Source organism: Trematomus bernacchii, unplaced genomic scaffold (genome assembly GCF_902827165.1).
Source record: "Trematomus bernacchii unplaced genomic scaffold, fTreBer1.1, whole genome shotgun sequence".
NCBI lineage: Eukaryota > Metazoa > Chordata > Actinopteri > Perciformes > Nototheniidae > Trematomus > Trematomus bernacchii.
The window spans coordinates 16,987,837-17,011,038 of record NW_022987720.1 but is presented as its reverse complement, the minus strand read 5'-3'; the positions used below and the strand labels follow the sequence as shown (position 1 = coordinate 17,011,038).

The 23,202-nt window shown below is 39.6% G+C and overlaps 2 protein-coding genes across 2 annotated transcripts; one reads left to right on the top strand and one right to left on the bottom strand.

The window, feature by feature from the left end:
* Nucleotides 1-536: 536 nt before the first annotated feature.
* Nucleotides 537-8,715, top strand: LOC117493302. Its single transcript, XM_034143799.1, has 16 exons — nt 537-587; nt 1,135-1,278; nt 1,412-1,556; nt 1,725-1,891; nt 2,617-2,805; nt 2,957-2,969; nt 3,199-3,365; nt 4,091-4,279; nt 4,431-4,575; nt 4,717-4,889; nt 5,067-5,213; nt 5,945-6,098; nt 6,185-6,330; nt 6,976-7,152; nt 7,536-7,574; nt 7,678-8,715. Exons 1-16 carry the CDS (start codon nt 537-539, stop codon nt 8,101-8,103), a joined length of 2,472 nt encoding a protein of 823 aa, XP_033999690.1. The 3' UTR covers nt 8,104-8,715.
* Nucleotides 8,716-15,796: 7,081 nt separating this feature from the next.
* On the bottom strand, nt 15,797-16,935 carry LOC117493300. The gene has a single exon (XM_034143797.1). It carries the CDS (start codon nt 16,736-16,738, stop codon nt 15,797-15,799), a length of 942 nt encoding a protein of 313 aa, XP_033999688.1. The 5' UTR covers nt 16,739-16,935.
* Between the last annotated feature and the right edge of the window lie 6,267 nt (nt 16,936-23,202).

Sequence of the window (23,202 nt, the reverse complement as noted above, 5' to 3'; positions counted from 1 at the left end):
AGTAAAGTTTTGACCAATCAGTGTTTTGACATGTACTTTTCTTAAGAACAATTGTATATATCAAGATTAGATTTTTAACGAGAGTTGCGACTGTTTTCTTAATATCACAACATGGGCATATTGTTCTTGCTATATATACCGACGATGTTTGGCCTTCAAAATGAAAATATGAACTCAAAGTACAGAGTTAGATTGGAAGCAGGAATATGTAAAACAACAGTTGAAAAGATCATCTCTCTCCATGTCGAGGATTATGTTTTCATCTGGGATTACACAACCGGAGCACTGGCTTGGGTCTTAATGGCAATGGGTTAATACTTAGGACTTAACTCTGTTTAAAAGCATCAACCAAGCTTTATTCAGTACATATCTGGAGGTGCATCAGGTTAAACATTTTCCATTGCACATACAATAGTCGGATTGAATAGGTTCTCTTTCACTTACAGCGAGTACGTTTGTCTAACTTGCTGTTCTGTTAAACATTTTATTGAGTTTTCAGTAGTAGACACTTTCTCTTTTTCGGTTAATTGTTCATGATGGCAGCTGCTGGAGTGGACTCGAAATCAGAAGCTACCAACAATGTGCTGGTAAGACCTTTACAGCCTATCATTATTCCCGTGCTTTGAGGTTTGTGTCCATTTTGCTGTCAGTGCTTTTTTGTTAGCTTTATATTTTTGACTGATATTTCCAAGTAATCTTTTTAGAATCTGTTGAAAGCTTAATATGTTGTTGTAGATTATATTCTGATATTACATTTAAGTTTCAAGTGGCTGATGTTCAGCAGGAAGCCCGAGAACATGAGCAGATCAACAACATAATGAGTTACACTCAGCGTGGACGAATGGATGAACAGCGTTGCTCCTTGAGTCCTCTTATAACGGAACCGGTCAAAACTACAGCTCCAGGTTTGGACAGCAGACACAAAGACTACTGCATTGATGATGTTATTTGAAGATTGATTGTTGATTGTTTCACACCTGCTCCCAAACAGGATCAAACTTTGGGGGACAACACCTTGTTGAACTCGGAATGTCATTGCCAGGGTTTAACCTTCAGGTAGACAACCAGTTTAGAGGGCTTGGTACATACACCTGCATATGTGTTTTGATACTCCAAATATGACCTTTTTTTCAGGCACCTAGGAATAATAACCACCGTGGCTCTGCACCTCAGATTTCTTTGACAGAGAGCACTCCAGATCTCAACAGGAAGATTCTGTTCACACCAGACAACCAATTACAAGTTAACTGTCAGCGTGAACGCAGCGCTTCTATAAAGGTTTGTTCTGTCTTTCTGGTTGCTTAAATGAATGCATGTTGCTTCTAATGACTCTTTTGACTATGGTTTGCATTATTAAATGTTGTGAGTTGCTCATTTGGTCAAATCTTAATCTCAAATTTGTTTCCAATAGGAACAAATACCTGATGAACAGCAGAAGTTCATCAATATGATCAGCGGTGCCCAGTGTGGACGCATGGACGACCAAAGCTGTTCCTTTGATCCCAGCAAGAGTGCACCATGCACACCGAAACACAGAGTCCAACAGCCTGCTGCGAGTACGTCAAACAACTGGCTGTATCCATAAAGTCTCTTTAAACACATCTAGAAATGCATTCTTATTCTGGAAACTTCTTCTTACCGGCAAATCTGACAAGTTGTGTTTTCATTTTTCAAAGTTGATTGTCTATACAGTTGCATAACATTTTCACATTTAATCTTGCTAGGTGAGGATCCTGAAATGTTGTTCAGCCTCTTGGCCAACGCTCAAAGCCGACGACTCGACGATCAGCGTGTGTCTCTTCCATCTTTACCAGGATTACAAAACAAAGAGGCCCCATCTACTGCAGAGGGAGACTCAAGCTACTTGTGTTTCATGGTCTCTAAAGTTCAGGCAAGTAGTTTTCTTATTTAAATGACAAATATTTAACATTCTTTATAGCAATAGATCAACATACTAAAATACTTTAGATCAGGGGCGGTTCTAGGGGGGGACCAACAGGGGCCAGTGTTTATTGGAACTAAATCAAATCAGAGATCCGGATGCACACGGGAGATTAAACTGTTCATTACCTTATAAAAGCAAACATTTTTTAATTAAATTGTCACTTAAAGTTACTAAAACAAATACTCTAAATGAAAAAAAATACTGAAACAAAGGACTGTAACTTACATTTACTAAAACAAATACCTTTACAAAAACAAATACCAATTACTGTATTTTATGTTTATTTTACATAATTACTTATACTGTCTTTGTCTTTTTAACCCGCTTTTATTGTGCCCCTCTCATGAAATAACTGGCCCCAGCCTGGCCCCCCCAGTCAAATTGGTCTAGGACCGCCACTGCTTTAGATGTTACAAATATGAAACCTTAATGGGGAAAAAACTAATAACTGAAATGTGATTTGTTATAGCAGCCATTACAGAGATGTTTGAATGTACAGTAATATGCTTCAAAAGCATGCTGAAAGCTGAAATATCTCATTTGTACGAGTGGCTTTCACAGATAAGTTAAAATCACATTCTTACAGAAAGCTGTTGTTCAACCTTTTGTTGTCAAATAAGTGTGCCTCCTGATCCAAAATGCTGAGAAATCTTACTCTTGTGCATTTTCAGGATTCCAGAATGGATGAGCAAAGGTGCTCACTACCAAAAATCCTGCCCACGGAGACCCGGTGTTCAACGAATAAGAACACACTGGGGACTGGTTCAGGCCCTACACGTTCAGCCTCATTCAGCCCCGGCTCAGAAATAGAACAACAAAAGAATAAAGTTAAAGCATCTCAAAAACAGCTACAGGCTCAAGTCAGTGCGATCATTTGTAATTTCAAAAGTAAATGACATTATATTGAAACAATGAGATCAATGTTGACCATTTGTTTTTGCATCTAATTTATTTTCCAGATTTTTTAATTTATTGACATACATCCTTTCTGTTCACCTTTCACCCATCTAGGACTTGACTCCAGGTGAACAGGACTATCTTTGTTCCTTGATGGATAATTCCCAGCGTGGGCGAATGGATGAACAGCGATGTGTCTTAAATGCTACTCCCAAGTCCACACTTTAAACACATCTAGAAATGCATTCTTATTCTGGAAACTTCTTCTTACCAGCAAATCTGACAAGTTGTGTTTTCATTTTTCAAAGTTGATTGTCTATACAGTTGCATAACATTTTCACATTTAATCTTGCTAGGTGAGGATCCTGAAATGTTGTTCAGCCTCTTGGCCAACGCTCAAAGCCGACGACTCGACGATCAGCGTGTGGCTCTTCCATCTTTACCAGGATTACAAAACAAAGAGGCCCCATCTACTGCAGAGGGAGACTCAAGCTACTTGTGTTTCATGGTCTCTAAAGTTCAGGCAAGTAGTTTTCTTATTTAAATGACAAATATTTAACATTCTTTATAGCAATAGATCAACATACTAAAATACTTTAGATCAGGGGCGGTTCTAGGGGGGGACCAACAGGGGCCAGTGTTTATTGGAACTAAATCAAATCAGAGATCCGGATGCACACGGGAGATTAAACTGTTCATTACCTTATAAAAGCAAACATTTTTTAATTAAATTGTCACTTAAAGTTACTAAAACAAATACTCTAAATGAAAAAAAATACTGAAACAAAGGACTGTAACTTACATTTACTAAAACAAATACCTTTACAAAAACAAATACCAATTACTGTATTTTATGTTTATTTTACATAATTACTTTATACTGTCTTTGTCTTTTTAACCCGCTTTTATTGTGCCCCTCTCATGAAATAACTGGCCCCAGCCTGGCCCCCCCAGTCAAATTGGTCTAGGACCGCCACTGCTTTAGATGTTACAAATATGAAACCTTAATGGGGAAAAAACTATAACTGAAATGTGATTTGTTATAGCAGCCATTACAGAGATGTTTGAATGTACAGTAATATGCTTCAAAAGCATGCTGAAAGCTGAAATATCTCATTTGTACGAGTGGCTTTCACAGATAAGTTAAAATCACATTCTTACAGAAAGCTGTTGTTCAACCTTTTGTTGTCAAATAAGTGTGCCTCCTGATCCAAAATACTGAGAAATCTTACTCTTGTGCATTTTCAGGATTCCAGAATGGATGAGCAAAGGTGCTCACTACCAAAAATCCTGCCCACGGAGACCCGGTGTTCAACGAATAAGAACACACTGGGGACTGGTTCAGGCCCTACACGTTCAGCCTCATTCAGCCCCGGCTCAGAAATAGAACAACAAAAGAATAAAGTTAAAGCATCTCAAAAACAGCTACAGGCTCAAGTCAGTGCGATCATTTGTAATTTCAAAAGTAAATGACATTATATTGAAACAATGAGATCAATGTTGACCATTTGTTTTTGCATCTAATTTATTTTCCAGATTTTTTAATTTATTGACATACATCCTTTCTGTTCACCTTTCACCCATCTAGGACTTGACTCCAGGTGAACAGGACTATCTTTGTTCCTTGATGGATAATTCTCAGCGTGGGCGAATGGATGAACAGCGATGTGTCTTAAATGCTACTCCCAAGTCCACACCCAATAGAAATGCCAGTCAGAGCACTGTTCCAAAAGGTTTGAGCACAAACATGTTTGTCTTGCTGTTTTTATTCTTGCATTTAATTTTATAATAATATAGTTTCATTGCTCTTACATGTTAAGCTCTTGTTTACCTATTTGAATGTACAACTAATATCTCTTGTTTTTTAATCCCAGGTCCAAATTCGGAACATTTCTTCAGCCTGCTGTCCAACTCTCAGGGCCGACGGCTTGATGACCAGCGAGCATCTCTTCCTTCTTTAGGGATACAGAATGGAGGTACCACCTCAACATCAACTGCTGCAGAGAGGGATGCCAGCCACTTGTGCTACATGGTCTCCAAAGCCCAGGTTTGCCCCATACATAATATGTTGTAAAGCCCATTGTGTAAATGTGTTGGCATTTTTTTTTAAATGTTGTTCTACAAAGTCTTGACACGTTTTTTTGCACATGTAGAATATGTTCAACAGCGCTTCCAAGTGTTTTGCTCAAACATTATCATGATGAATCCTATATTCCTCCCACAGGGTTCAAGGATGGATGGACAGAGATGTTCTGCACCCTTCCTAAATATTGGAACCCCATCTACTCAAAAAGGAAATAATCCCAGTTCAAGCACATCTGATTTGACTCTCAAAAGGTCTTTGTCCTTCAGCCGTTTCGAACATCAGAAGGTGAGACATCATGTTGCCCATTACAGTGCTGAAAGCTTTGCCCTTACCCTCTGCTACTATCAAATATGGATATTAAGCAAAACATTAAAGGTAACCTATTATGCAAAATCCACTTTTTCATGTCTGTTATACATAAACACGTGTCCCCTCTGTGTAAAGAGATTCTGAAAGTCTTAAGAAAAAAGATTTGCTCACTTTTTGAAAAAACCTGCAAATGAACTGATCAGATTTCGGCCACTTTATGATGTCATAACGATTTTTGGGTTTGTGTAACCATTAGCCAATCACCAACCAAGGTAACCCCCCCCCCCACCTTATCACCTGAATCTCCTCCTAGAGCACCATTGTGTTCTTTTTAACCAAATATCTCATGGGGCGTGGGGAGTGGCTCCTTATTTTCATCTAAAGTAACAGACACAGAATCAGCCCTTTTGAAACAGGGCTGAAACAGAGGGGATTATGGGATGCGGCAATGCATGATCTGTTTGATATTTAGAGCCAAACACTTCAGAGACATGTTTTGTATATATCTGAGACCTATTATATATTCATGAAAAACAGTAGAATAGGGGACCTTTAATATGATATAAATTCTGAATATTCAGACTCATTAAATTAAAGAAAAAGGGGTGATTGTTTCCTTTAGTCCTCATTTTGAGTTGCGATCTTTATTGTCTAAGATGTTTGTGAGTTGTTCTGCTACTTATTGATTTTCTTTAAATGTTTTTTAGGAGGCATCTCCATCTGAACAGAAACAGTTCTTGAAAATGATGAATCATGCACAAGGCGGACGAATGGAAGAGCAGCGTTGCTCTTTACAGTCCAGCAGAAGCACACATGCCACTCCCACACACAATGGAAGAGCTTTAAATAGACTCCCTTCAGGTCAGGAAAAACACACAGGGCAAGGTCAAGCATGTGTTGATGCTCTATGAAATGTCACTGAAATAACTCCTGTCTCTCCATAACAGGTGCAAAGGCGGGTGACTTCTTTGAAGTCATTACTTCCAGTCAGAGTTATCGGCTAGACGATCAGCGTGTTGCACTTCCTCCCCTGTCAGAGAAAAGTCGAAATTCTGGAAGAAAAGAAAATGGTAGCAATCCGAAGGATGGACCAGTAAGTTACACAACATTTACATTATTGAAGGCACAAACATATTATTGCCAGGTATTGCTAAATGTAATGTTGATATGGAATATACAGTATTTGCACTATCTTTATTTTTGTAAAGAAAAGGTGTGATTAAAGGTGGGGTATGTAATTTATTTCAGAAAGACTTTTTGTTATATTCCATGGAATGCTCTTAACATCCCGATAGCAATAAATATATTAAATGCTTTGACAATAAATACATAAAAAAATTTCATCTGTGGAAGCCGTGGCGCTGTAAAAAGCACGACCAATCATTTTAGCCGGCCCGGCTAAAATAACTGGATGGCCTACCTGCCTGTCAGCCTTCCATCTGTGCACAAACTTATCTCGTGCCCTCATTGGTCATGTGCGCGTTTGTGTGTGTTGGAGGAGGGGCTCTGTAAGGAAGTATCAGATTTTTTCCGGTTGTGTATTTTCAAATTCTAGCGCATTTCTCCAAAATTACCTACCCCACCTTTAAGAGAAGTGAAAAAATATAAGAAGATTTTTGACATGGAAATATTTGCTCAATAAGGGCCCTATTACCTTATACATCACAGCGGGCTTATAGCAGAATAATTGACAGCTCAACTGCCTTTTAATTATTATTGTTTTATTTGTTCCTGCTAGACTTCTCCACCATGTATCATTGTTGCTGAAAGTACACCAACAACATCAAGGAAGGATTTTTCTAGACCCACCTATCAAATGGCTCATGCAGAATACGATTCTCCCGGATCCCTACCTAAATCTGCTTCATTTTCCCAAGAGACAGCTTATCAGAAGAAGCTAAATTCCCCAGGACAGGTACATTATTAACCTTGATTATAACAGTGTTTGATTTTATTGGGAGTTATTGCACGGAGAAGAAAAATGTATTAATATGTTTGATTTGTAATAAGCAGAGGTGACGTCAATAGTTTACATGCATTTACCAATCCTATGGATCCCAAACCGTTGGAAAGTAAAGAAATCGAACTTGTTTCAGTTGAACTTTTAATGATATAAATGACCGTATTCTACATCAGTTAATTGTTTCAGTTTATTTACATACTATCTTGCTGCTTTCAAGTTATAAAGTATCTGAACTGTTATTGTGGTTGGCCACCAATGCATTTAAATAAGACTAAATAAGAGTTCCTGTACCAATTTATACAAAACAATGAATGACATGATGTTTCCCCCTACAGGTGACAGTTAGGGTGTCCATGAGCTTTACACCAGAGTTGGTAAGATACAGCTTGTGTAGATTTTTAGCCTATTGTTAAGATTATTGTCTGAATAAAAGATGCATGCCTTCATCTATGCTTATTTGACTCTCATCTGGTAAAGGTACATACGAATATGGACCAACCATGCACATTCCCAGAAGTCTTCCTCACTCTAGGAGCCCCTGGAGACAACCTTGTGATCCCTCTGAGCCCAGCGCTTGGCAGATCCCTGTCCTTCAAGTTAAACCTTGTCCCTAAAGAAGATGTCCAGTACGAGCATTGCTCTTCATGCCATGCAAGTCCCAGAAGAGCCCACACAAGGCCTTCATCTCCCAACCCACATGAACAGAGGAGCATGGCCAGCCCCTTGAGTCCAGATGAAAACTGCTTCTCTCGGATTGAGAAGGTTCACACAGCTCAGCTGCAGAAGGGAATGGCTCGAGGAGGACAGAAATGTAAAGGGGAGCCAGTGAAAGGGAGGGAAAAGGCAGACCAGGGAAAGGGAGGTGGCAAGAAAGATAGAAAGGTTGGTGGCAATAAAAAATAGTGTAGGAATTTGTTAAATGGTTTGCAAAATAATTGAATGAACAATGTTTATAAAATCTGTAGTGTTAATATTCCCACACTTATTAGAAGCAGTCGCATTAGTACACATTTATTACAAGTTTCTTTTGTTTCTTTTTTAAGGACAGCTTATTTGTCGAGCCATTTTTATTTTATTTTTGTTGTTTGCTGGTTCAATGTTCCATAAACATATACATGGTTTACTTGTTTCTAGCACAGTTGTCTGAGTGGGAACTTTTTGCTTTGTTTTTTCAATGATAATGCTTTTAATATATTTAATGATTATACTGTTTGAGCAGCTTATCATAGGAGAGAGATGTTAGGTTGCTCTGTAAAACGTCAATAAAAACAGATATACCTACATTTAAATTCATGTTTGCACTTGGTTAGTGAAACAACTTTCTTTGGCCTATTTGTGACATTTTACATAACTAAAGCTAGTTTTTAATCATGTCAAATTAACTACAACAGCATCAGCACTAAGTCGCCAGTGAGGTCTTTGTTTTGACCCACAGGGTTTAACACAGTTTCCTGTAAGAGTTTTCTGTGCTAAGTAGGATATCTCATGTTGAAAATGACAAACAAGAAGTAAAAAGAAAACAACACTTGTGACTGGTTTAACATTTATTGAAGATTGAGAGAAGAAAACTCCCAGGGACTCATATTGTATGGATCAAATGCTTCAGCTGAGAGTCTTAACTCATTCAGCGGAGTCACTTCCCTGAAAGTAAAAGAGAGAGAGAATCAGTACTGAAACAGTTTACAGAATGACAAAGCTAGTTATGACTATATATATTATTGTCAGCCATATGGCTTGCCTTTCATTTTCAGAGGTTATTGGTTACTGAACATGTGTGTGTAGTTTACACTGGAATGCAAAAAAAATAATATATATTAAATATATGTATGGTTATTAAATGACATAAAGAAAATGAAAAAGTTACCTTCCCAGAATCCCGGATCTTCACTCTGAGCTTGTTGACCTGGGACTCAGCGATGTCAGCACGCTTCTGAGCTTCCTCCAACTCATGCTGAACCTTTCTCAACTTGGACATGTGGGTGTTGGGCCATGTGTTGGGCCATGTGGCCGATTCAACATGTTGAAACTTCAAACTCTATTATTGCACAATGCCCTGTTTATTTTGAATATCATACAATGATGATATGATGATGATATCATGCAATTTTGATATAGATAAACACACAACTCATTTTAAACTATGTATTCATTTGGAATTGTGCCTTGACTTTCATTTTTGAACACATACACTATTTTCTCTCTGTAAGTTAAACTCAAATGTGATTTGTATTTAGTTTTGGATCTTGTCCATATTTAACGTAAATGCAGTAAAATTGAATAATATCAATGGTGGGTCTCACCAATACAAGTAAAATAGCATTCAGCATTGTAACTCACTCATTTATATATTTTAAGAGTATGCCATATCATTTGAATATTATTATACGACATGTTTTGAATAACATATTTAAACGTGGCATTATTTCTGCTCATAAAAGCACAAGTTTGATAGCATTGTCCAAAGTATGTCCCAAAATACATACCGTGTTATATATACGCAGATTTTGGAACCACCAATTTGCTCCAACAAAAGATGTATTCATAAGTGTATTCAAACTTGAGAACGACTTCATCATTTTAAAATACAACTTGTCTATACCTGTCCCTGCAACTAAACAGGACAATCACCAGAAAGTGAATCCAAGGGGTTTTGTTGTATAGTTGCAGGAACATGGCACTTCTCATATTTCTCTTGTTATTTTGCACATTTCTGTTCAATAATACCTTTTTTTAAAGTACACAGCTTTTATAATTTAAAATTGTACTGCACACATTTTATTTTTCAGAATTATTTGTCATATTCTTGTACTTAGCTTTTTGTGTGTATTTCTGGTATATTTATGTGTCTTATAAACATTTCCTTTTATTTTCTTTATTTTTTACGTATAATATAATGGTTTTATGTTTGTTCATTTCTTACATCACTCCAAAGCACATTCGTTGTAAGTTAAAACCTACTCTGCAATATATACAAATATATTTGTGCATCCCATTTACTCACACAGGTAACAAAGATTGATTTTCTGCAGTATACTCTAACTGGCCACACTTTTCAAATCAGTTTTATTAAGATTTCCTTGAATTATAACTCCTATATGCCAATTATGTAGTTTATTCTTGCAGTTGAAACATGTGGGAGTGGGGCACTGTGTTGGTTTAAAGGTGGCTTTAGTATATAATAATATATTTATTTTGTTAGCGCTTTTACAGGTGCTCAAAGTCGCTTTACAAAGATAGTGGAAAGAAAAGAACAACAAATAAATATAGTTAAAGTCAAATCAAAATCAAGCAATACAAAAACAATCACACATTAAAAGCCAGATTGAAGAGGTGAGTTTTTTGAAGGTGGTGAGGTCAGTGCAGTCTCTGATGGGTGGTGGGAGTGAGTTCCAGAGGGAGGGGGCAGCAACGGAGAAGGCTCTGTCCCCCCAGGTCCGGTGATTGATGCGGGTGGGGATGGATAGGAGGTTGGCTTCTGATGAGCGGAGGCAGCGAGAAGGGATGTGGTGGTGTAGCAGGTCTGTGAGGTAGGGGGGGGGGGGGCCTGATTGTGGACTGCTCCACTACAAGTCAGAGGTAAATATTGTAATTTTACTCCACTACATTTATGCAGCACTTTAAGTTACTTTGCAGATATAGGTTAATGATAAACAATATCAACCCTTAAATAAGACTTTAGTTACACCTGGGTTAAATTGACATGTTAACAAGCAGTACATTAAGTAAATACAATTAGTCCCACCTTTAACAGCTTGATAAACTCATTAATGCATCAATAATTATAAACTAAAACCTATAATGCATATGATTGTGAAATGGGCAAATCTGCATAATGAGTACTTTTATTTGAGTAACTTGTTGAATACAGGATTAGAGTATTTCTTCACATTTCTACTTTTACGAAAGTACAAGATCTGAGTACTTCTCCCACCTCTGATACAAAGTTTATGATTAAAGCAAGCCCATTTAGCAGTGTTCCCCCATGGCTTTTCCCAGAAGCTAACATAGATATGAGTATCGTAGAAAGGAAAAAAGAGTGGCAAATAAATGAAGTGGGAATTAAAACAAGTATGTATTTGAACGAAAATTACTACAATTACCTAAACATTTACACAGATGGTTCTAAGAACAAGGAAGAGTGTGTTGGAGTTGGTATACATCCCAGACTTTAAAATATCGATCTCAAAAAGAGCGTACGACAGTGTATACAGCAGAAATGCTGGCAGTAATAATAGGATTACAGTGGGTTGAAGAGGTCAGACCAGATAGGCTGGTGATATACACAGATTCATTATCCATATTAAAAAGCATACAGTCAACAACTGTCAGAGAAGACATTCTCATAGAACTTAATCAGCCTGTTAAGACTTCACAGAAGCGGTATAGATCTGCAGTTCTGCTGGGTGCCTGCTCATGAGGGGGTGAAAGGGAACGAGTGTGCTGATAAATTAGCAAAAAGTGCACTACAAAAGGAAATCACATTACCAGTTAAACTTGGAAAAGGAGAAGGAAAAGCAGTAATTAAGAAAAAAGGGATGGAGATCTGGCAGAAAAGGTGGGAGAAAGACCAGAAAGGCAAAGAGTATCATCAAGTGCAAAAGACAATTACAATTAATATTTATAAAGAAAGAAACAGAAGGGAGGAAATCACGATAGCTAGACTCAGAATAAATCACACGGCTTTGAATGGTACGCTGTATATCATGGGGAAAAGTGACAGTGACAAGTGTGGGAGCTGTGGAGTTAAAGAAGATGAACATATCTTGTTACATTGTGACATCTATAAAGCGGAAAGAGAAAAACTAAAGGCTAAAGTTATAGAGGCAGCATTAGGTCAGGAAAGATCATAGATTTGTATTTTGTTTTATTTATTTTATGTTTTTTCTTGATTTTTTTTTTAGATTAGATCATAGATACGTCCATGATGGAATGATATGATGATTCACACTCATGTACAGTAGGTAACGGTATGCACCTTTAAAGTTGTTTGCAATCCGCCAAAAACCGAGAGAAGAAGAAAGTTTATGCTTCTGTCACTCTAGTCTAGTCTAGAAGCATTGTAGTGGCTAAAGAAAAGTAGCAGATGTCATACCAGTGTTGTGTCAAATTATGCACCCCCATCATGAAATGCCCCCCTTGTCACGGGAACGCGCATTTCTAAATGACACGTTTACACCTTAAAACGATGTTTAAAACGAAAGTAAACGTTCAGGGTTTTTATTAATGGTAATTTTCAGACTGTGAGTTGTTTAGTGGTAGCTCATATAGTCTTGATTCTTGTGGTTAAACTTTTTGCTCCGTATTTGATGGTAGTGGTGTCGAAATTCATTCGTCACTTCCTTTTCATAATAATAATAATAATAATAATAATCAAAATATATGTTTACAAATGTTACATAGTCTTTGTCAGCAGATTTTTGCCACGTTATGCACCCCTTGCTATCTTACATAATAAAAGTGTCACATTCATGAAACTTGCTCCATTCATTGGTACTAGTCCTATAACTATACCCTGAAAAATGCTTGAGGGTGGGATTAATACAAACATCTTTTTGGATGGGGTGCATTTTATGACAGGCCTGGTTATCACAATATGCCCCCCCTTGCTATCTTACAAAATAAAAGTGTCACATTCATGAAACTTGCTCCATTCATTGGTACTAGTCCTACAACTATACCCTAAATAATGCTTGAGGGTGGGATTAATAGAAACATCTTTTTGGGTGGGGTGCATTTTATGACAGGCCTGGTTTATCATCCGAGTCAGAAATAAAACAAATATGGAGTGAGGGCTAGTCCTGCAATTGTCCAACACATTTACATACACACAGTAATTAATAATACATGTTGAATGAAATAAAGAAATAAAGTAACATATTGTCCATACTAAAATTGTGTACATTATCACACATAAAATAAACATTCATTTGGAAGATTAGAGTCCAGTGACATGGTAAGCAATCAAAGTCAGTGTGAACAACATGTCATATTCATCTTTAACCCTTGTGTTGTGTTCGAAAGCTGTTACCGTTCATGGTGTTCACGGGTCAATTTTGACCCATGATTTATCTCCATCTCCAAAATAATGACCAAACAATCCTGTTGTAATGTAAAGGTTATGATGGAGTTAAAACAATATTGGATGATAGTCATTCTTTTGGAGTGTTTTGGAGATGGAGATAAATCATGGGTCAAAATTGACCCGCGAACACCATGAACGGTAACTATTCTGCCCTTGCGTATGCATCGCACTGCATAGCTTAACAGATAGCGAACAAAGACTCAGAAGACAGTTGTTGAGTTGACCATTTACTGAGGCTTGAAATTGTAAAACTGCAAGAATAAACAGAAAAATACAACACAAGTTACACAATTGAAATAATACATGTGCACATGGGCGTAGGAAGCATCCTGAATGTGGGGGGGACATTTTTAATGGGGGGTGAAACAAAATATAGATTTCCTGTATTCTGGTGCATTTTAACAGGTGGTTTGATACTTTTATGTGGCTATACTAGCATGAAGAAAATGATGGGTACATTTTGTAATTTCATCCAGTAGTAAAGAAAGGAAACATATTTGATTATTAATTCAGAGCTGTCTTTGAATGAATAAAAAGCAGTTTAAATGCCCATTTTTTGTACATTTATATACAACAATAAATATTTGTGAGTGCATTGAGAGATATTGTTGTGGAGAGTCATTTATATATAAATCGCAAAATACATTTGTGAATCCTTCTGTGAGCATTTATTAATATTGAGACTGATCTGACTCCATACGGATGTTAAGTTCACCTAGGAATGGTATCATTGACTTAAATGTTCAAATAAATGTTGCTCTTCTGTCTATATTGGTCATATGATGCCCCTTGACTGAAATGTTTCCTGTTCAATATCCCCACTGATTTCCTTAAAATCCTGGGATGAGAGTCCACATCACAATTTACTCTCAACTGTCATTTCCCTTTCATCACTCACCTCAGCAATGGACCTCTCTCCACTGTCCCTGTATTCTGCCTCTGACTCACTCTCAAGTGCCTAGATGTCAAGAGAGGTGGTGAAGTGATACTTATTTATTGAGCAGTATACTCTTTCACATTGAATCATAACAAGTCATACTGAATGTAAATACAACTGACTCTAAAGTAAGTCCCAGTCTGTGACATTGGACATTTTGAAGACTCAGTCCCAAGCAGTAGGTAGAATATTAGCTAGTCTATGTAATGTGCACAGAAAATAAATAGTTAACTGAATACTGGGATGGAAATAGCCTATAAGCACTCAGTAAAATATAAACACACACAAAAAGCTTCTGAATGATAAGAAGTATAATTAAAACATAATGCACATTACCATTTTGAGAGAGAGTACCTAAGTTAAAGAACTCAGAAAATAATCTCTTATCGAACTGAGGCTCCAGTAATTACACTGACTGCGTCTCTACATGGACATCAGTAAGCCGTTCATGAGTATTATCCCGGTTATGATCATATTGGGGATATGGTGTTTACATGAGCACAGAGAGATCGGGTTATTCATGTTCCCTGTTTACATGATAAATACTAGTAACCTGGCATTTCGATGCCTTTTCTCATCTAAACTATTCAGTATTTGTATCTCTCTATCATGACATAAAGACGAAACTCCTCTCCAGAAGTGAGACGCCGCCATCACTGTTAACTGATTAACTGCTACCAGCTGATGACTTACTTTCCTCTTCTTTGAAAAAATGTTCTTATGTCCATGTTGTCTGGGGGAGAAAACATATCAAACCAAGAGATCGTCAGCTTTGATTTTCGCTGTATTAACCATTTCCTGAACATTTGGTGTGTGTGCCTTACCTCCGCTACCGGCATCGCTTCATACAACAGATCTGAGCTGTCCAACTATGACAACACTCCTTGAACATGCGCGCGCTATGTGAGAATCTGCCTTGGTACAAAGTAGCAGTGAAAACATGGTACGGAGTTTCATTGATTTGGGCATTCTCTCAATAAGCAAGTGGAATGGATTTCATTTGATAGTGAAGCACTGACACAGCGCTCTACAAAATGTGGCGAGTGGATAGACCGATTCACGGACTTTCCGCATAGTAAAAGTGGGGGGGTCTAAACTAACCATTTGAAAAAGTGGGGGGGACTTGTCCCACCCTCATATAATGGCTGCGACGCCCATGCATGTGCAACATAATGCAAATAGAGTGCAGTATAATCAACAGCCTATGCTAAGAATGAGCTATGTCCGTTAGCTTAGCAGCTAGTTAGCTTAGTTTATCTTAAACATTGAAACCACACAATCAATTAAACCACATTTTAGAAACACATAACTTGGCACACAGGTAAGTTTGTATACTTACAGACAGATCTACTCCAAGGATTAAAACAAAATGATCTGTGGCATAGCACTGAGCTACGATGTGCTCTGCATGGCTTTGCTGTGTAAACTAAAACACAAGAAGGAGAGTCGCGCTATTTGGTGCCTTAAAGCTACAGTACCGACTTTTGCCACTAGGGGGTGCCAATACACTATGGTGTCAGAACACTCCCCACTTGGTAAACCTGTTTACCACTATTTACATCTCTTTACCCTTGGTATCAGTACACCACATCGCTGATGGGCCTAAGGTACTCTTTAACTGTCCCTTGACCTAAGGTCTTCACCATGACCTTTCGCACCTTGCAGTCCGAACTTGGAATGGCCTTTACTATCAGACCAAGAGGCCAGTCATTACGTTGTGCTTGAACGTCCTTTAACAAAACAACGTCACCGTCCTGGAGATTAGGCTGCTCCTCGGTCCACTTCCTCCGAGGCTGAAGAGTTGCCAGATACTCCTGCTTCCACCGTTTCCAGGAGTTCGCCAAGCTCTGGACCTGGCGCCACTGTGCCTTACATAGGTGATCCAGTTCAAAGTCCCCCGGGGGTGTGGGTGTCACACTTGCCTTCTGGGTTAAAAGAGTAGCAGGTGAGAGTATCTCAGGAAGATCTGTATCATAAGAGATGGGAACCAGAGGCCTGGCGTTCATGATGGTCATAACTTCAGCCATCAAAGTGGCCAGGACTTCATGGGTCAGTTTATCCTTATTCTTCAACAGCAGTGCATCAAGGACCCGTCGAGCCACACCAATCATCCTCTCCCAAGCTCCACCCATAAGTGAGGAATGAGGTGCATTAAATATCCATGTACAACCATGGTCTTGCAGATAGTCCTTGATCTCAGGATCGTCCGTGTTTATCTGAAGCTCTCCGCATGCTCCAATAAAGTTTGTGCCTCTGTCTGACCTGAGGTGTTTGACAGGTCCACGAATCGACAGGAAGCGCCTCAAGGCATTAATGAAACTTGAGGTGGACATGGTTTCAATAACCTCCAAGTGAACAGCTCTCGTACTGAGACATGTGAAAATGACTTCCCATCTTTTACTCAAAGCAGCATCACCTCTTGTGCGACGAGTTATCACACTCCATGGACCAAAGACATCAAGCCCTACATGTGTAAAAGGTGGATCCATGGACAGTCTGTCAGCAGGCAGATCGGACATTTTCTGAACCTCAAACTTGCCTCTCAACTTCCTGCAGATGACACATTTGAATATTATACTCGAAATGAGCCTCTTCCCTCCTACTATCCAGACACCGGCAGTGCGCAGTGCGCCCTCTGTTAAATGGCGACCTTGGTGAGCTGCTTGATCATGATAGTGTCGGACTAAGAGAGTGGCAACATGATGACTGGCTGGCAGGATGAGTGGATGTTTCTCTTGGTTTTCCAATTGGGCTTTATGGATGCGACCCCCAACTCTCAGCAATCCATCCTTGTCAAGAAAGGGTCCAGTTTCACAAGAGAGTTGTGGCTATGAACATTAATGCCCTGAGTTGCGCGGTCCACCTCGTTCTTGTAAACATCCTGCTGCACTGCCTTCAAGATGATTGTTTTGGCCTGAGAGAGCTCTGAGGTGTGTGACTGTTTGCAGTGATGCCATCCATTGCACTCTACAGTGTGAGACTTGCTGGAATAGGACTTGGCTACATGAATGAGCGTTGCCATACCTCTTACTAGAGCAGGGCTCTCCAACACGTCGATCGCGAGCTACCGGTAGCTCGCGGGCAGCTTTTCAGTGCGCAGAGATCAAGGAACAGACGTGACAGCGGCACAGCGACACCACACACGGAGCAGTCTGCTTTCTCCACCAACACCAGTCCAGAACCAACAGCAGAATGACCCGCTCTGAATCAGGCCCTGTCGCTGCGCCTCAGAGACACACAGGGAGGGATTTGTGTTTTTTGAAAAACACTCGTTATCGTCATGTCAGGTTTTTGGTGGATTTAATCAAGTCTTGGATTGCAGAGTATGAATGTCCTCTTGCTATTTTCAGTTGATAAATACTTGTGTAAAGTTTGTGAAGGCAGGAGGAAAGCTTCCGCGATCACCGTCTCCTCTCCGTTCCTCCAAACCCCGCCCCCTCCCTGAATATAATGAGTGACAAGCTGATAGTGACTCGATAGAAACTTTATTATTCACTTAATCACTGATTGAGATATGATGAAGCTAACTTAATCTCATACATTCATGGGATTTATGTAACAGTAAGACAGAGAATGTAAGTGTGCACCCACATGCACTATTTTTGTTTGTATATGCTATTGTAAATACTCCTGTTGTCTGCTGTGTTCAGACTTAAGTCATGCGTGTGATGCCACATTCAGGACATTCACTGTCTTTTTTTTTTAACAGAAGACCGTTGCTAGAAGCTGCAGCTAGACTGCAGAAGTATTAGTTTTTTGTTTTTGAGGATGGAACAATTTCACACACAGATATAGGGAGGCTGGACCTATACAATTGATGTATTATGGTTTATAATTTAATGTCAACACGAAGAAGAAGAAGAAAAAGATGGCTGAACAACTGTTCAGTGTCAATCCTGTGGAGATATCCAAAATAATGTTCAGCTTAAGTCTCAGCAAAACTCACAACATTTCTGGAGCCTTGTAGACCCAGAAAACTATAAGAACATTCACCAAGCAGCACGGAAAATGTCTGCTTTATTTGGTTCTGTTCTACATACCTTTGTGAAGCAGCTTTTTCTGACATGAATGAAATCTAAATACAGAACAAGACTGACTGATGTACATTTAAATGACTCTATTAGAGTGAACCTAAGTGGGTCCAGCATACACCTGTATGGTGGACTGCATGCAGTGCCATTCATCTCACTGACTGTACAAAATAGTGAAATGCTTGAAAGGTGGTGATTAAGGACATGTATGTGAATGTTCAGTGATGTACTTACTATGAGGGCCGTAATAATATGTGAGAAATCTTCGTTTTCTTTGACCTTGATGTGAAGTTAAGATTTTTGATAAGCTTTAGGTATTGCAATTTCACACGTGTACAAAAGTATAACTTAATTCAACTGATGAGGGCTATGTGAATAAATGTAAGCGATGTGATGCAAGTAGCTCTTGGCCACTTTAATTTTTTAAAAGTAGCTCTCAGATGAAGAAAGGTTGGAGACCCCTGTACTAGAGCCTTCCAAGTAGAGAAATGTTTGAACCGTTGTGATCCGAGACTCTGCTCTGTGACCTTGGTTGCAAGAGAGATCACTTGAGGATACATTTCTTTATCAGTCTCTGGTTGCACAAGTTCAAATGATTCAGTCTTATTTTCTTGCTCTGTGTCTGGTCTCCTTCTGAATGAGCGCTGGAGAGAGGAGAGACGCTGCAAGGCATGTTCCCTGTTATTAGGAAGGGGCTTGCGGGGGAAGCGAAAGGGCAGTGGTGCCACCCAGTGGTTTTCATCATCCATATACACCTCGTTTTCCATGGTTCGGAGAAAGACCTTGTCATCCACAGACAGAGCTGGTTTGTCGTCATCAGGTGTTTTTCGAAACACACTTTCTCCTATACAATCTAAACTTCCATTAAGGACGTTTTCCAGGCTGTGAGATGGGGCTGGAAGATGATGCTTGGCTGGACCATTTAACCTCTCCTTCACCTGAATGCTGTTTGTGCACGGCTTAAGAAAGGATGGGCGTCCATTTTGAAGGACATGGGTCTTTTAGACGTTGACATTGTTTGAATTGTGAGTCCCATCCAGGCATATTTCTCCAACTATGACCCAGCCAAGGTCAAGGCGCTGGGCGTAGGGTGAGTCGTGAGGCCCGTTACACTGTTCACGCACCTTATGTAGACGCAGAATGTCTCTTCCGAGCAGAAGGAGAATAGGAGCATTGGTGTCGAGGGGAAGAATCTTGTCAGTCACTTGCCTGAGGTGTGGAAAATACTGTGTGATCTCCGGAGTGGGAATCTCTGACCTGTCGTCAGGCAAGTTGTTACATTCCAACAGAGGAGGGAGTGCTGCTTTAGTTTTCCCATCAAGTGACTCCACTATAATGTTGCATGCTTTTCTTCCTGCTGTCTCTACTTTGCCTGAGCATGTTGTTAGAGTATAGGGAGATGCATTGCCATTCAAGCCAAACAGATTGAAGAACTGTGATTTTGCTAACGACCAATTACTTTGATCATCCATCACTGCATACACTCTGTGTGACTTGTTGGGATAATCAGCCTGGTATACATTCACCAAGCAAATTTTCGAGCACGATCTGGGCTTGGGAGCACCACAGCAGATTTCTGTACACATGGAAGTTACTTCAGGTGGCCTTTGTCCTCCAGACTCGCCGCTTTGCTCATTCTCAGGTCTGAACATACCAAACGACCAAGGAGCTGGACCAGGATGCATGGCTGAGGTGTGTTTGTTACTTTCGCACTCCTTGCATTTAAGTGTTGCCTCGCAATCTTTGGCAATATGCTTTGTGGATTCACAACATCGAAAGCAGATGGATTTCTCCTTTAAAGAGGTTATTCTCTCATCAAGGTGTCTTCCTCGAAACCAACGGCATTTTGACAGTGGATGAGGCTTGTTATGCACTGGGCATTGTTTGTCTGGTTCCTCTGTCTTGATAGCTGAGCTAGACTGTGAGGCAGAAGAAGTCACTTCAGTTTTCCTAACTGAAACAGCTGTTCTCGGAGTGTATTTAGGTGTTCTATCCACTCTAATGTCACTTTGGGAAGAGGAGAGACTGAATGCAAAACTTGGATCATTTCTGATCTTTGCCTGGGCACATACAAATTTCACAAAGAAGCTGAAAGGTGGGAAAGGCACAAGATAATCTTCCTTATACCTGGAGCCTTGCGTTACCCAGCGCTCTCGTAGGCTGTAAGGAAGCTTTTCCACTATTGGATTAACACCTCTTGCAGTGTCCAAATATGCTAGGCCAGGCAGGAATCCACCAGATTTAGCGGCATCTATCTCCAGTAGCAAGTCACCTAGCTCTCTGAGCTGGTGGATGTCTTTGTTTGAGATGGTTGGAAATGTCTCTATTCGTTTTAGAAGGGCATTTTCGATCACCTCTGGACATCCATAACATTCCTCTAAGCGCCGCCATATCATATTGACACCTGCTGTGGGGTTATGAACGTGCACTGACCTTATCCGCTTTGCATGTGCTGCTGACTCCGGTCCAAGCCATTTGACAAGGAGGTTGAGCTCTTCGTGGTCAGACAGATACAGCTCCCTTGTAACTGCTTGGAATGATGATTTCCATGCCCAGTAATTTTCTGGACGATCATCAAAGGCAAGGAGCCCAGAACTCACCATCTCTTTTCTCACGAGATACTGAGCAAGATCAGGAGTATGAGGAGTTGGAGCTGAGTAGTTATTTGGAACGAATGCTGGAGAGACAGGAAGAGATGCATAGTGTAGGTCCTCAGTGGGTTTGTGCTCATCTCCACCCTTGTGTGGCCAATGTATGCCCTGCTGTCCGTTGTTGTGACAAGTGAGTTTCTGTGTTTCCACGTCTTGAAACTGTTGGTGGGTGTTTTGTAAAAATGAATGTTTATCAATGTATTCTGTTGTGCGTCTTGCTGGATCCTCCTGAGCTACATCCTGTAACTCATCAAGATGTCCTTCTTCCAAATCTGCTGCAGCTGCTTCAAATATGGCTGCCTCTTTAGATGCGGCCACAGCTTTACTTTCCAGCTTCAAAACATAAAGGTTTGCCTCCACCTCTGCTTTCTGCCTCATCATGGCTGCCTCCACCTCTGCTTTCTGCCTCATCATGGCTGCCTCCCTTTCTGCGAAGGATACCTTTATTTTTGCTGCTTCGGCTTTAGCTCTTGCTCTTGTCGCTGCAGCACTGGCAGATGACTTGCTTGACCTTGTTGATGACCTGTGACTTGAGGCCCGGGACCTGGTCTCCACAGACCGGAGTTCTTCTTCCTGGTCATTCATCTTACTGCTGTCTGATGAATGAGTCTTTAGGTTGAAGTAGTAGCGTGCTGATCACAGAATTATTTCGCTGCCTTTCCAGCTGTGTAGTGTCTTTTTACTATTCTGCCCTTGCGTATGCATCGCACTGCATAGCTTAACAGATAGCGAACAAAGACAGTTGTTGAGTTGACCATTTACTGAGGCTTGAAATTGTAAAACTGCAAGAATAAACAGAAAAATACAACACAAGTTACACAATTGAAATAATACATGTGCAACATAATGCAAATAGAGTGCAGTATAATCAACAGCCTATGCTAAGAATGAGCTATGTCCGTTAGCTTAGCAGCTAGTTAGCTTAGCTTATCTTAAACATTGAAACCACACAATCAATTAAACCACATTTTAGAAACACATAACTTGGCACACAGGTAAGTTTGTATACTTACAGACAGATCTACTCCAAGGATTAAAACAAAATGATCTGTGGCATAGCACTGAGCTACGATGTGCTCTGCATGGCTTTGCTGTGTAAACTAAAACACAAGAAGGAGAGTCGCGCTATTTGGTGCCTTAAAGCTACAGTACCGACTTTTGCCACTAGGGGGTGCCAATACACTATGGTGTCAGAACAGTAACAGCTTTCGAACACAACACAAGGGTTAAAGATGACATGTTGTTCACACTGACTTTGATTGCTTACCATGTCACTGGACTCTAATCTTCAAAATGAATGTTTATTTTATGTGTGATAATGTACACAATTTTAGTATGGACAATATGTTACTTCTTTATTTCATTCAACATGTATTATTAATTACTGTGTGTATGTAAATGTGTTGGACAATTGCAGGACTAGCCCTCACTCCATATTTGTTTTATTTCTGACTCGGATGATAAACCAGGCCTGTCATAAAATGCACCCCCCCCCCAAAAAGATGTTTGTATTAATCCCACCCTCAAGCATTTTTCAGGGTATAGTTGTAGGACTAGTACCAATGAATGGAGCAAGTTTCATGAATGTGACACTTTTATTTTGTAAGATAGCAAGGGGGGGCATATTGTAATAACCAGGCCTGTCATAAAATGCACCCCACCCAAAAAGATGTTTCTATTAATCCCACCCTCAAGCATTTTTCAGGGTATAGTTCTAGGACTAGTACCAATGAATGGAGCAAGTTTCATGTATGTGACCCTTTTATTTTGTAAGATATTAAGGGGGGGCATATTGTGATAACCAGGCCTGTCATAAAATGCACCCCACCCCAAAAGATGTTTCTATTAATCCCACCCTCAAGCATTTTTTAGGGTATAGTTGTAGGACTAGTACCAATAAATGGAGCAAGTTTCATGAATGTGACACTTTTATTTTGTAAAATAGCATATTGTGATAACCAGGCCTGTCATAAAATGCACCCCACCCAAAAAGATGTTTTTATTAATCCCACCCTCAAACATTTTTCAGTGTATAGTTATAGGACTAGCAAGTTTCATGAATGTGACACTTTTATTATGTAAAATAGCAAGGGGTGCATAACGTGGCAAAAATATGCTGACAAAGACTTGATTATTATATGACAAATATGTAAAATTAAACAATACATTGTAAAGCACGTGTATACAGACAGGACGTAACAATAATAAAAAATAAAAAGATTAAAAAAAACAAAAACTGAAAAGGAAGTGACGAATGAATTTCGACACCACTACCATCAAATACGGAGCGAAAAGTTTAAC

Excerpts from the sequence above, each read along its gene's own strand:
- LOC117493302 (XM_034143799.1), top strand. The coding sequence starts at position 537 with ATGGCAGCTGCTGGAGTGGACTCGAAATCAGAAGCTACCAACAATGTG. Across the intron at positions 4,280-4,430 it reads AAAAACAGCTACAGGCTCAA|GACTTGACTCCAGGTGAACA; the intron begins GTCAGTGCGATC and ends TCACCCATCTAG. Across the intron at positions 7,153-7,535 it reads AGCTAAATTCCCCAGGACAG|GTGACAGTTAGGGTGTCCAT; the intron begins GTACATTATTAA and ends TTCCCCCTACAG.
- LOC117493300 (XM_034143797.1), bottom strand. The coding sequence starts at position 16,738 with ATGTCCGATCTGCCTGCTGACAGACTGTCCATGGATCCACCTTTTACA.